Below are 13,946 nucleotides of genomic sequence, written 5' to 3'. Positions count from 1 at the left end.
CACCAAGACAGAAACCAGAGAAATATTGATTCCTAGTCCCTGATTTATCAGTAACTTAATGACACCATCAGGACAGACTTTCCTGGTGCTTGGACATGGCCTTTGCAAGACGTTTGAGTGTCTGGGGTTGTGCACACCTAAGGCAGGGGTTGCAGAAGTGGCTGCCATTGTTCTTCAGTGCTGTGCTCTGACATATGCTACAGCTGGGAGCTCTTCAGCTGGCAGGCCTGCATGGCCCCAGCACTACCCTGGCCCTAATTTACACATGCTTGCCCTGAGCTTTATTCATAATGTAGGTACCTGCTAGAGGAGTATTTTCTTCTCCCTGTCCCAAAGCTGTTCTCCAGAAGGTAGAATTCTGCCTTGTGCAGCCACTGCAGAGTGCTCTGCCCTCTCTTTTACAGTTCCCTCTCCATCCAGAATAGCATTTTCATATGCCTGGGGTAGTAAAAGCTTTCCCCTCACTAGCTAGGGGCTATTGAAACAGACACTTAAACAGGACACAAAAATGTAACTTTGCCTTGGTGAGTGTACTGGTCCTGTGTGTAAAACTAGCTGGCCTTTCATCATTCCATAGTCAATAATGAAGCTGCAAATACTGTCACCTTTTCTGTGTTCACCACTTATGGAAACCAAACTTGGCATAACATCAAAAACCTGCCATGACTCCTCTGGTCTCACCAAGTGAGCTTTGATGGTAGCTGAGAACTGAAATAACAGGAGCTACTCCTTAGCAATAATTTCCTTTCACTAACCTGGCTAACCTTTGGACAACTGTCTTTGCGTGCTGGAAATGGATTATTGCTTCATAAGAAAAAAAGAAGAGTTACTTGGTATTCAGACTCTTCTAATTCAAGGTATTAAATTGTTCTTTGTAGGAACCTGCCACATCAGACCCAGATTCCACAGCAGCAGAGTGCAGGTCAGTACGGAGAAAACATTGTAGCTGTGAAGTGACCAGTGTGGAGCAATCAGTAGTGAAAACACACACAGGCTGTGGGCAGTAGAAACCAATCCCCAGTGTAGTGAAGTCTTACAGCATCATCACTCCAGAGTTTTCTCTCAGAATCACAGAGTTTTGTACATCAGTGGACATTTGGGGCTCAGACTGATTGAACCAGTAGGATAAATGCTGCATTAGGACTCAGCATAAGGCACTGGATTCTAAGCTAAGTTAGAAACAGCCTCCTAGAAAGAATTTTCTTTGACAACTAAGAAGCTACAACCAGATTCCCCACTGTGGTTGAACTCTTCAGAGTCTCCAAAACTTTCCCACTCCTAGCAATGCTAGCTAAGCTCTGAAGAAGGAGCTCTCTACTGCTGTTACTAAGCAGGAAGAGTTGATATTGGGGAACCTGGGGCGAGGCACATCCCCATGCTGCAGGTTTTCCATGCCTTAGTCATCACTTTTAGCTCATTTTCCCTAATCCTGTTGCAGTGACTGAAGCCATCAATGATCCCATCAGAGTATGGGCTAGGAGTGATTGTTTCCCATCATAAGAAGGACATAGAAATGTTGGAGTGAGTCCAGAGCAGGGCCACAAAGATCCAAGGGCTGGAGCACCTCTGAGGCAGCTGGAGTTGCTCAGCCTGGAGAAAAGACGACTATGTGGGGACCTTATAGCTGCCTTCCAATGCCTGAAGGGATCCTGCAGGAAGGTTGGAGGACTTTTCATAAGCGTGTCCAGCAATAGGACAAGGGGGAATGGTTTTAAGCTGAGGGAGAGTAGGTTTAGACTGGACCTTAGAAAGAAGTTCTTCAGTACAAGACTGGTGAGAGTCTGGATTGCCCAGGGAGACTGTGGATGTGTCCTCCCTGGAGGTGTTCGAGGCCAGGTTGGATGAGGCCTTGAGCAACCAAGTCTAGTTGAGAGGTGTCACTGCCCACGGCAGGGGCGTTGGAGTAGATGATCTCTAAGGTCCGTTCCAACCTAAGCCATTCTGTGATTCTCTCTAGTTAAGTGTCAGGTGTGAGAGAAACTGCAGCCACAGCCAAGTGAGAAGGCAAATGCAGGGGCCAAAGTATAATTTGAGTATCCAAAGAGGTGTTGATGCAAAACTAGCCACAGATAGAGACATACAGTGAACATACTATGAGGAACACAGCTCCAGCAGGAAGGCTTGTTTAAGTCAGGAGTTACAGAAGCAATTCTTTTCATTCCAAATCCTTCTTCTTCATTACTGCTTTCGGGGATTAAAGGAGAATTTCGCATGACAACATTTCAGAGATTTGAGGCAAGTATATGATAGATGCTTCTGCCCATCTGTTTTTATTTTGTTATCTGGAAATTAAAACCATTTCTAAACCCCCCAAACCGACTGCAGTTCTGCTGGCTTTGCTGTTGGTGTGCTCTATTGGACCTCTGCTGGAAATGGCAATCAAAGCCTCCAGCACTGGCTTGGGTTGACATTTAGCACAGCTCTTAACACTCAAAACATCACCCAGTTCAGTTCTTCTGTTACAAGGATTCCAGTCTGTCTTACAGTAAAAAAAGTGCAAAATCACTAGGTAGCCCTGTGAGAAATCTTTAAAGAGGGATGAAGTAGAAGCTAGCATGAGCTTGGCATTTCCAGGTCACACTGAAGAGCTGCCATAAACCCAGATTTTAAAAGTCCTCCTGTAGCCCCTGATTTTGGTAGAATACACTTGGCTCTTTGATACCCATCACAGAAAAAAACCTCTTTGTGACAGAAAACATTCCCTCCTCTTCTCTTAGTTTGCAGTGACACCTTCCTTCATAGCTCAGAAGAGCAGATGACACTGCAAGAGCTTTCATGATGACATGACGGGGGGTGCCTCTTGCAGTTTGTCTCCTAAAGGATATCTATGACTCATGTTGTCAGAAGGTTAGAATTTTAGGAAATTATGATGTAACCCCAAATTTAGGTGCTCCTAAGATTATTTTTTTGTCATTATTACCTATTTTTAGCAACAAAACTACAAACTCAGCAATCACTTTCATTGATCTGGTCACCTAAGCAATGTATAGAACTAACATGCTGAGGTCCAAATACATTTCTAGAACTAGACATCCATGGTTTGACTTTTTTTCTTTCCTGCAGAGGATTCCAAATAACATAATCAGGATCATTAACTTTCTACCAGTCACCACCATGATAATAAGGTAGTTCTATTTTAAAGCTTCTGTAGACCATAGTTAGTAATTTGAAGAGCAGAACACTCTTATGGGGAAGAATTGCTTCCTTAGGTCTCATCTCAATCCAGTTTGCAGAGACACCCTCCACTAGATCAGGTTGCCCAGAGCCACATCCAGTCTGTCCTTAAGAACTTCCAGGGATGGGGCTTCCACCACTTCCCTGGGCAACCTGTAACCTGTCTCCCTAGAAAGTCTGTTAGATCCCAAAGAGAAAGGTAAATTTCTGGCTGAAGCCTTGCTTCCCCTATCTGCCTCCCCAGAAGCCAGCAAGCGAAACGTTCTCATGTGTATTGTTATCTTTTGGTGCCAGCGGTACTTGTGTGTCCCCAGTGTGGCTGTGGTAAAGGACTAATAAAACTGTTCCTGTGCTGTGCTACCCATTAGCAGTTCAACAGTGTCAGATCATCATCTGCCACTGCTGGATGATACCAAATTCTCTCTGCTTGCAGGTAAATGGTATTCCTGAGGAGAGAAAGCTAACAGAAGCGATGAATTTGTAATCGGAGAAGGCAGCACATTGTCTTATTTTCTCATTTGTTGGTTGGTGCATGAATTTTTTCTGGTGTCTGTTCTGCATGCCCACAGTATTGAGATGATTTCAGTGCCAGAGAGTGCAATCACTTCATGGAGCTGCTGTACTTTTGTACTTGGGACATTTTGGACAATTTATAAACACTGATAACTTTTTATACTTGGTACATTCAGAAAATAATCTTTCATATACATGTATTAATAAACAGCAAAGTTTGTTCTGGTTTGTGATCTCTCCTGGAGGTTTTAAACAGAGAAATCAACACTTCAAAAAGAAGAACCAGGTTCAAAGGATTTTAACCCTGGAAGTGGTCAAAGGCAGGTTGGCTGGGACCTTGAGCAATCTGGTCCAGCAGGAGGTGTCCCTGCCAAAGGCAGGGGTTTGGAACTAGATGATCTTTAAGGTCCTTTCCAACCCAAACCATTCCATGATTATATTTCAGACTGTTCAACGGGATGATAGAATTGCCTTGTATTTGCTGATGAAAGGCAGCAAAGTATAAACATGAAAACTTGTGCAATATGGTGAGGCTCAGCAATAGCATTCCAGATGCAGTAAGCATTTATTTTGTAGAGATTATCAAAATGAAAGGAGCAAAGTTAGCTTTGGGAAAAAAAACACAAAGCAAGAAGCAAAACTCTAAAACTATTCCTGCTGAAAATTGGATTTCTGTTCCTCTACCAGATCCTTCAAAACCCTAAAACTATCCTTGCTGAAAATTGGATTTCTGTTCCTCTACCCAATCCTTCAAACTCCTACAACTATTCCTGTTGGATTTCTGTTCCTTTACCAGATCCTTCACCAACTTGTAAGCAATAAACATTTAAAATCTGTCCATTCATTCCTCTGCTTGTGTTGGAAGAAACTGTTCCAAACCACACTGTAGGCAGAAATTAATGTCTGCAAGTAAACAAGGGTAGATTTTATTTCTGTGTACATGGACCAACTTTTAACTCTTTTTTCGTTTGTGATATTCCTGATGTACTTTGTTTTTTAAATCCTCCACATTAATTGTCCTCTTTGGAGCAGAGGGAGTAGGGGGAGAACTAGCTATCCAAAAACCATAGATTTACTTTTTTTTGCACCTTAAAAAGGAGTTGATTAAGTATGTCTTGAGAGGTGGCTGCTTTGAGAGGCATTTGGGCAGCTGACAGCTTAATACTAGGAACTTTGTTAGAAGGAACTGAGTTTATTTCCTTATTATTTCCTTATTTTTTCAGTGAAGGGTGGTAATGTATTTCCTGATGTGGTTTGGCTAACTCTAAGTTACTGTTTCTGATGTTTCTCTAAATCCTCCAATAGTTCAGTCTCTGCTGTAACAGCTCACCCCAACAGAACTGGTTTTAAGGAAGATCAGTAAGAACGGGGGTTTTACCTTGAAGCACTCTGCTGGGTGAAGCTGACACTTGTGCTTTAGCTCTCTTCTGCAGTATTCTTTCAGAAGCTGCATGTTCTTCTTCAGGACATTGCATTGTAAGCAGAAAGCTGTGCTTTAGCATCGCTAAATGCTGCCTGTGTTTTCTTAGCTGAGCTTTCTGAGGTCTTTGCTAAGAGAAATTTGGATTATTTAGGACTTTGAGGCTAAAAAGAAACTGTAAAGTAAGAGTAGTAGAGTTTGTAAAAAGACCAAAGTAGTCACTGGCTTTTCTTTCCCTCCCCTCCTCCCCCACTTCCTTCAAAATATCAAATTTATGTTAAAGGGCCTTTCCACAAAGGTATGGAGTGTGTTAGGCTGAGGGGTGATGGCTTCAAACTGGAAGAAGCTGGATTGAGATGGGACATTAGGAGGAAATTCTCCCCTGCGAGGGTGGTGAGGCACTGGAATAGGTTGCCCAGAGAAGTTGTGGAGGCTTCCAAGCAGGGCAGCTTTCAGAGGCAGGCTGGATGGGGCCTTCAGCAAGCTGGTCTAGGAGGAGGTGTCCCTGCTTATGGGATGGCTGGAAGTAGATGACCTTTGAGGTCACTTCCAACCCAAACTGTTCCATAATTCTGTAATCTAGCTATGGGAATCATACCGGTGGTTACTTATACTAGGAGAAGTAGCTCAAGCTAAATTGAAGTGTCTGAGACAGCTGGAATAAAGAACCATTCCTACTCCCTTTTAAAGCAGCACTCTTAACACCTACCTCATCCAAATGGTACCAGGCAAGAGCTTTCAGCACTCAGCCAGCCTCCTGTGAGACCTCTCCTTTTGTCCAGCAGCCTGGGTGGTAATCAGAGTACAATCTCCATTTGATTTCTCCTAATTTTTCTTAGTTTCTCCTTCTGTTTTCAGCTGTATGAGCTGTCAGTGTGCTTTGGAACAGAAATGAATGGAATGGATTTTAAATTACTGATTTCTGCTGCAGCTTAAGACTGGCCTTTGTAAATAGCATTTGGTTTGGATCCTAAGAGGTTCTGCCGTGACAATCAACTACCAGTGGAGCTGCTCTCATCTTAATCTGTGTTAATATTCAAAAGTGCCAACAGATTTAAGGAGATTCCTTAAAGTGTTCTTTACATACAGAAAAAAATTAGTTTGTACCAGCAGCTGCACTTAACCTTGAAAAGAAGCTGATGAAGTAGGTGACTTGGGTATTAAGCATACCCAAAGTGTTTTATGGTTGAAAGTTTCATCTACTTGAGGTACGTTTAGTAACAGATGATTTATTTTTACTTATTAAAGCCATTACTCTGAAAGCATAGGTTTATAAAGCTGGCTAAAGACACTTAATGGCTGCAGATTTATTACTAAAGTGCTGATAGTTAAACCCAGTAAATTCACCACCCCTTTCAATGGCAGTGTGAACTGATGTATTCTGAGACAGTTGCAACCACGTGAACTCAAAAGCACCCCAGCTGACTTTGTAAATACCTGAAATGTAACAGCTAATAAACAGCAACACATCAAGTGGTGATGTCAGTGCCTGCTTATTTCACTTGATGCCTGAACCTTTTGTTACAGCTGTTAATGTTTATGGATGGTGACACTGGAGGGTGAGTCCACAAACTCAAATGTGGCCAAGAACTGAAGTGGAGCTGATTGTGCAGAGTTGGTTTGACTGGGTGAGATGCCCTAGGATGGAGTATTTGAAGTATTTGTACCACATTATGTGTTGCCTTCTCTGTTATCCAAGTAGCTCTGGGCACAGCAACTGTCACTCAGAATCCTTTGTTAATGAGCTCCTTCTATTTAGTGTGGGACTTAAGTGGCTCAATTAAAAGCTAAATCAACCCACACAAATCTCAAAGATAGGTTTCTTGCTGCTCCAGACTGAAGAAAAGCAAAGTCAGCTCCTCTGCTTTCACACAGAGCCCTGCTGCAGTCTTCACAGCTTGCAACCCAGGGAGGGGAAGTATTTGAGCCCTTGGTATGGGGTTCTACTGAAGTCCCCCGAGCTCCAAGGGTGACTCTGGCTACTGCAGCTGTAATCTCAGACCTGGGACAGTGCCTCTACTGCAGAACAATCTCCTCCTGCATTGCATCTGAAATAATCTGTGATACAAGTGACTATTTGCCCTTTATTTGCAGTAATAGTATTCAGAATTGTCTACCTTGGAAAAGCTGCAGTTACTGATCTGTCATTGAAGGAAGGCACAACAGTGAAGTGTAGCCCAGCTGGAGTCAAGCAGTGAGTTTTTACTTACTCCCATTACAAAAATAAGCATCCACAGCACGTTTATTTAATGTTTAAATTACTTCATCTTTTTACACAACCTGAAAAGAAAATATATTTATCCCACATACAGTAAACAAGTGCATTATTTCAACCATGAAAAATAAAATCTTTTAACCAAGTCTGTACAACAGATAAATAAAATTATATCTACAATACTTAAAATTGTGAAGAACAACCCAAAAAAAGAAAAATTACCCCTCAAGACTCACAGTTCCCCACTGCTCCTAATACTGGCATAGATGAAGGGTTTGCATCCTGTCCTCCACCACAGTGGTCACCTACACCATTTCCTTTCAGTCATTCCAGAGGTTGGAAGCAATGCATCTAAAGAACAAACAGCTGAGTGAGTATCTTTCCAACAGTTCCAAAAGCCCTGGCAGACCTAGTCATTCACTGCTGAATTTGGGGGAAGGAAAGGATTTCTTTCTTTCTTTTTTTTCCTTTGAAAGGAACTCTTCTCCACTGAAAAAACAAACCAAACCAAAACAAACCAAAGCCATTCCACTCTTCTCACATTTGTTTTTGCACTCACGGGTGGCTGCAAGTTTGGCTTCAACTTTTTAGCTGGGCTAAGATCAAAACCATGTACATGACAGTACACAGGCTACAAATTAAGATTCCTATTGTTTAGAATCACAGGTAATTGCAAATATGCTTGGAAAACATCACTGTGCTCATGGGTTTTGGCTGCTAAGAGGTAATCATGAGAAGAAGAGAATGAAAAAAAACCCCAAAACTTGAGGTCAAACCCACCTGAAGCTAAAGCACAAACAGCAAAGAAATAACCATAACTTCACTAAGTAAATTACAGCTTCTCATTGCCAGTCTGAAGGGCTATTTCTTTACTTTTTGTGCTAAAAGGAAGAGTTAAGAAAATTGAGACTGATTAATAAAAACAAACAAACAAACAGTCCCCCCCAAGCAGTCCAATCTCATTTCTTTGATAGTTCTGAGACCCAGCAACAAGATGACCACTGAGTCCCTCTTCCTGGTTTCAACAGCTTGACTTGCAGTCTTTCAATTGAAAATATGATTACAGCAGAGAGATTGGCACCAGTTCCTTAATGAGACCCAGTTCAAAGTCACCTACAAACTCAGAGAGAGGTTTGAAGATCACCCTTTTCCCTGTTCTCCCATCTCCTTAAGATCTGATGGAGCTGGAGAGGATGGGATTTCATCTGACTGGAAAAGGTTGGAGGTCTTCCAGAAAGTCTCCATCTCAAAATGAGCCTCTGGAAAGCATTCATCTATTTGTTCTGTGTGCAGAGAACTACACATAGTTACATGAATTAGTGGAAGATGTAGGAAAAGCAAGGAGTTTTTAGGGGGAGAAAAAAAAAATGCCCTCAGAATTCCCCATGTAATAGCTTAAGTGTCTAAAAAAAAACCCCCAAAGTATTATGTAAACTTGTATGTAATCTTCACTCACTGAACCTGGTGGTGACTCTTTGTTTCCAGGTATAAAGGGTTTCATGTAATGTTTACTATCTCCACCCAATATACTCATTTCTAACCCCAAACCCCCCAAAATCACCATTTTGTTCAGAAGAATGCCCTGGTTTCCCAGTAAATTCGTGTTTCACATCAGCTAAAGGTGACCACTAAGAAAGGATCACAAGTTTGCTCTGGTTTGTTCCTTGCTGAGCATGATTCCTTTTAGTAACAGCCATTCTTCAGGTGGCTGAGCCCAGGTGAAGCTGGCTCCATGGTGTCACTGAACCTGTTCACCGCTTCATGCCATGTAAACAGAAACATCTATCCAGTAGAAAAGACTCGTCTCCACATGCAGCTCTGTACAGTGCATTCTTCTTTCTCAGACTACTTGAGAAGGCTATTTCCACACAAAGGATGTCCGTGTGCACTATATACATTTTCCACACCCTTAATTTAAATGTCTCTTTGCACCTCTGGTGCAGAACTTTTGTTCAGGCAGACGCAATGTAAACCTGAAGGAAGTTGCCAAGAACTTTCCAAGTCAATGCCTTGACTGATCTTGCATTGCTGAGAAGAGAAGCAGTCCAGAAAAAAATCCAGCTATGCACAGCAACCTTTTCAGCAGAGTGGAGTTATCCTTAGGAACCAGGATCTGTGCTAGGTCATTTGTGATCTGAGAGATTTCATGTGCCACACACACAAAGATGAAAGTGCTGACGAGAACATTGAACATTGGATATCCAGGAATGAGCACCAAGATCCCCTTTGTGTCTGCTGCCAGCCAAATGTGATATTGGCAAATGAAAAGCTACAAGAAGAAAAATAAAGAGTGTCTTTAGTAATAGTTAGATATAAAGCTTTTTACTTACATAAAAACCTGCCATTCAGGGCAACAAAGCTGATGAAGAATCTGGAGAACAGGCCTGGTGAGGAAACTGGGGTAGTTTAGTGTGGAGAGAAGCTCTGCTCTGGTGAGACGTCACCTGCAATACTGCATCCAGCTCTGGAGGCCTCAACACAGGTAGAACATAGACCAACTGGAGCAGGTCCAGAGGAGACCCATGAAAATGATCAGGGGGCTGGAACACCTCTGCTACAAGGACCGACTGAGGGAGCTGGGGTTGTTCAGCCCAGAGAAGTGAAGGCTCTAGGGACACCTAATAGCAGCCTGCCAGTGCCTGAAGGGGCTACAGGAAGACCTGCAGTAACAGGATGAGGGGCAATGGTTTGAAATGAGAGCAGAGGAGATTTAGGCTGGATGTGAGGAACAAGCTCTGCACCATGAGGGTGCTGGAACACTGCAACAGGTTGCCAACAGAGGTAGTTGAGGCCCCATCCCTGAAGATACTCAAGGTCAGGCTGATAAGACTCTGAGCAAGCTGCTCTAGTGGATGATGTCCCTCCTGGCTGCAGGGGGGATGGACTAGATGACCTCTGGAGGTCCCTTCCAGCCCAAACTATTTAATGATTCTATGACTCTACTTACCTCTAAAGAGATTTTGCCAAACCAGGCAAAGAAGGAGCTGTAGACAGACCGGACATAGCCAGGAATGTTCCTGATGAGGACAAAAGCTAAAATCTTTTGTAAAAGAACATAAAAAAAACCAAAGTGACTCTCACTGTCTTCACTGAAGCTCATCATGCATTAAGATTTTCATTAAAATCTAATAAATACCAAACAAAAAATGAAAAGTCTAATAAAACCCCAAACAAAAATCCATCAGTTTATACTCAGAGCTGGACAAACTTTTGACCAAGAACACAGAAAGGGAAGAGAATCAGACACCTGGGGTAGAGTGAGGCTGGAGATGCAGAGAACATCTAAATTTAAGAAAACTACACACATGCTCCTGTGGCCTACTTCTCCTCTGCCCAAAAGTGCCTACAAGGTCCCACATGTTGCTTCCTTCACTAACACAAACTGAAAGACTACATGTCCTACAAACTGGCAGAAGCTAGATTGAGATTAGGACACCATCACAGAAGATACTTCTATTTTAAAGCTTCTATAGACCATAGGTACTAATTTGAAGAGCAGACCACCCTCACAGAGAAGAATTGCTTCCTAAGGCTCGAAGCAATTCTTCCCCATGAAGGTGGTGAGGCACTGGAACAGGTTGCCCAGAGAAACTGTGGAGGCCTAGCAGTGTTCAAAGGCAGGTTGTCTGAGGTCCTTGAGCAAGCTGGACTAGCAGGAGGAGGGTTGGAACTAGTATCTCTAAGGTCCCTTCCAGCCTAAACTGTTCACTGGTCTATTTTCTTGAGGAACTATCTGAAACTCCAACAAGAAACATTTCCTTTTTATTTTACCTTACATGCCCCCCATAGCAGGGGTGGTTGGAACAAGATGATCTTGAGTCCCTTGCAACCCAAGCCATTCTATTCCACCTCCAAGAGACTCATGCTTCCTTACAGCTTTTTGTCTTCTCCACTGCTATGCAATTAACCAAAATGTGGACATAAAACAGTGCAAGTAAAACCTGCACTGATGGTTCATCAAAAGCACAACCCCAGTGTGCAATTTCAGTGCCTGATACCAGTGCACAAGGAGTGGGTAAACCCTCTTTCACTGTCAGACAGGAGCAATAACTGACCACCCATACACCAAAGCAAAAACAGACAAAGAAGTTTTAATAAAAGCCCAAACCAGATCACAGTATCACAGTATAACTAAGGTTGGAAAAGACCTCGAGGATCATGGAGTCCAACCTATCAACACAGACCCCATGACTAGACCATGGCACCAAGTGCCACGTCCAATCCCCTCTTGAACACCTCCAGGGACGGTGACTCCACCACCTCCCCAGGCAGCCTGTTCCAATGATGAACAACTCAGTGAAGAACTTCCTCCTCACCTCGAGTCTAAACCACCCCTGGTGCAGCTTGAGACTGTGTCCTCTTGCTCTGGTGCTGGTTGCCTGGGAGAAGAGACCAACCCCTTCCCGGCTACAACCACCTTTCAGGTAGTTGTAGAGGGCAATGAGGTCACCCCTGAGCCTCCTCTTCTCCAGGCTAAACAATCCCAGCTCCCTCAGCCTCTCCTCACAGGGCTGTGCTCAAGGCCTCTCCCCAGCCTTGTTGCCCTTCTCTGGACACGTTCAAGTGTTTCGATGTCCTTCTTAAACTGAGGGGCCCAGAACTGGACACAGTACTCAAGGTGCGGCCTAACCAATGCAGAGTACAGGGGCACAATGACTTCCCTGCTCCTGCTGGCCACACTATTCCTAACGCAGGCCAGGATGCCATTGGCCCTCTTGGCCACCTGGGCACACTGCTGGCTCATATTCAGGTGGCTGTCAATCAGCACCCCCAGGTCCCTCTCTGTTTGGGAGCTCTCCAGCCACTCCGACCCCAGCCTGTAGCTCTGCATGGGATTGCCGTAGCCAAAGTGCAGCACCCAGCACTTGGACTTGTTGAATGCCATCCCATTGGACTCTGCCCATCTGTCCAGTGGGTCGAGGTCCCTCTGCAGAGCCTTTCTACCCTCTGACTAACATCTGCTCCTAACTTGGTGTCATCTGCAAACTTACTGATGACTGACTTGACCCCCTCATCCAGATCATCAATGAAGATGTTAAAGAGGACAAGGCCCAGCACTGATTCTGTCACTGTAAGGAAAAGGACTCTAATCATAATTACCTGCACCACAGAAACAGAAGGATGTAGTTCATTGCACTCTGTCTTGTTTTTACAGCTACTAGCCCAAATAGAGTAGGTCTGAAAGACAGGAAAATCAGTCTATGCAGCAATTTGATGTACCACTTAATAAGAAAACATGAGGCGAGCTATTTTGAAGTGCTTCAGCACTAGGTGGTCCACGAAAAAAACATTGTGCTTAGTTTTGGGTTCCTCTGAAACTCTTCTATACTACTGGTAGCATATTTACTCACACCCTCAGATACAGACATACTGCTGACCATTTGTTCATCACAAACAGGCAATCAAGAGTGGAGAAAAGAGCTGCATTATCCAGCATATTGTTTTTATGACCCAATCTTCTCATGCCATCTGAAATGGATCTACATGAAAGATGGTTTCACCTCCAGTTGACTGAGAAGAGTAGAGAGATTTGGCTGTGCACCAAACCACAGCTGAAATATCCCTACATCAAGAGTTCATTTTTAAAATCAACATATTTTCAGGACAAGCACTTCAGAAAACTTATTCTTTAGAGATTTACAAACCTGGTTATACAAAGTACTTACCAGAAAGGAGACAACTGAAATAAATAATAAAATATTTGAAACTCTGTTGGAGAAAAGAGGATCTCCCTTCCCTTCTGATATCATCTGGCGTTTCTGCAATGCCAGATAAATAAAAGCAAACAGCATCCCATAAAAAACCACCTGTAAAAGACAAACAAAAGGCAATGAATGTTTCAGAGCTTTTGCAGGTACTTAAGAGCTCATGCTCTTAATAGAAATGAAACAGGAGAAACTATTTGTCATACCAAAGCTTCAGTGTCCAAAGGTCCTTTCCCAGATGTACTGAAGCACCCAGAACTAGCTCTCTATACCATGTTGTCATAAACTGCAGTTTTTAGTTTATTTGTACTTTTAAAGTTGAATTCTCTTACTAATATTTCACAGAGCATTAAAGACACAACAATGACATTTCAAGAAGCTTTCAAGTACCTCCTATCCCTTCTGCAATCTATGGCAGCATTGAAAAGGACTTTCTCTGGGGGGAAAAAAAACCAACAAAGAAAACCACCACGTGAGTTCTCTGGCTTTCTCCCACGTTGGCAGGTGAAAACATTCAAGAAGCGCTACAAGTGCTTCCCCCTCTCACAGACAGTTCAACAGAGCGTTCTGTGATCTTCTGCCAACTTCTCATTAGCTAGCAACACCATGCTGCTTCAGGCCCACGTGGTGCTTGTCTTCTGCATTTATTTTGGGACTTCCTCTCTATCAGCATCACAGATTACACAGTCCCACAGCGTGTAGGAGCAGCCCAGGACGTGTCAGCTGTGTGCTCTGCAAATCTCAGCTGAGGGAGAAGTATGCAAGTCACCCTCTTATGGATAAGGTTAGCAGACAAATGCTCCCACCCTAGAAACTCCACTGATCTTACCAAAAAAATAAGAAAATAAAGACTGGTCTCTCCCTGTTCTCTTTCCCCACAGTGTAAGAACCTTTCTCACTGGGAAACCATTTAAAAACA

The 13,946-nt window shown here is 43.2% G+C and overlaps 2 protein-coding genes across 8 annotated transcripts in view; one reads left to right on the top strand and one right to left on the bottom strand.

The window, feature by feature from the left end:
- SGCE (sarcoglycan epsilon) overlaps nucleotides 1–6,580 on the top strand; it is a 29,873-nt gene extending 23,293 nt beyond the window's left edge. For 5 of the 7 annotated variants that reach the window (XM_068157038.1, XM_068157035.1, XM_068157033.1 and 2 more), the window contains 3 exons: nucleotides 879–922; nucleotides 2,201–2,235; nucleotides 3,608–6,580. In XM_068157038.1, coding sequence (XP_068013139.1) covers nucleotides 879–922; nucleotides 2,201–2,235; nucleotides 3,608–3,658 — 130 coding nt within the window. In that variant the 3' untranslated portion in view covers nucleotides 3,659–6,580. Of the gene's footprint in view, nucleotides 1–878; nucleotides 923–2,200; nucleotides 2,236–3,063; nucleotides 3,126–3,607 lie in introns of all 7 variants that reach the window. The other 2 variants (XM_068157037.1, XM_068157036.1) reach the window with 2 other exon arrangements.
- Nucleotides 6,581–7,289: 709 nt separating this feature from the next.
- The window catches only part of CASD1 (CAS1 domain containing 1), a 30,869-nt gene continuing 24,212 nt past the window's right edge, over nucleotides 7,290–13,946 (bottom strand). Inside the window, exons 15-18 of the mRNA XM_068157032.1 lie at nucleotides 12,989–13,129; nucleotides 12,423–12,500; nucleotides 10,270–10,362; nucleotides 7,290–9,591 (exon numbers count right to left, since the gene is read on the bottom strand). Of these exons, the coding sequence (XP_068013133.1) occupies nucleotides 9,325–9,591; nucleotides 10,270–10,362; nucleotides 12,423–12,500; nucleotides 12,989–13,129 (579 nt within the window). The 3' untranslated portion in view covers nucleotides 7,290–9,324. The remainder of the gene's footprint in view (nucleotides 9,592–10,269; nucleotides 10,363–12,422; nucleotides 12,501–12,988; nucleotides 13,130–13,946) is intronic.

Source organism: Melanerpes formicivorus, unplaced genomic scaffold (genome assembly GCF_026170545.1).
Source record: "Melanerpes formicivorus ecotype bairdi unplaced genomic scaffold, bMelFor1.0.p_v2 SCAF_35, whole genome shotgun sequence".
Taxonomy (NCBI): Eukaryota; Metazoa; Chordata; class Aves; order Piciformes; family Picidae; genus Melanerpes; species Melanerpes formicivorus.
This window is presented reverse-complemented; position numbering and strand designations above follow the sequence as displayed.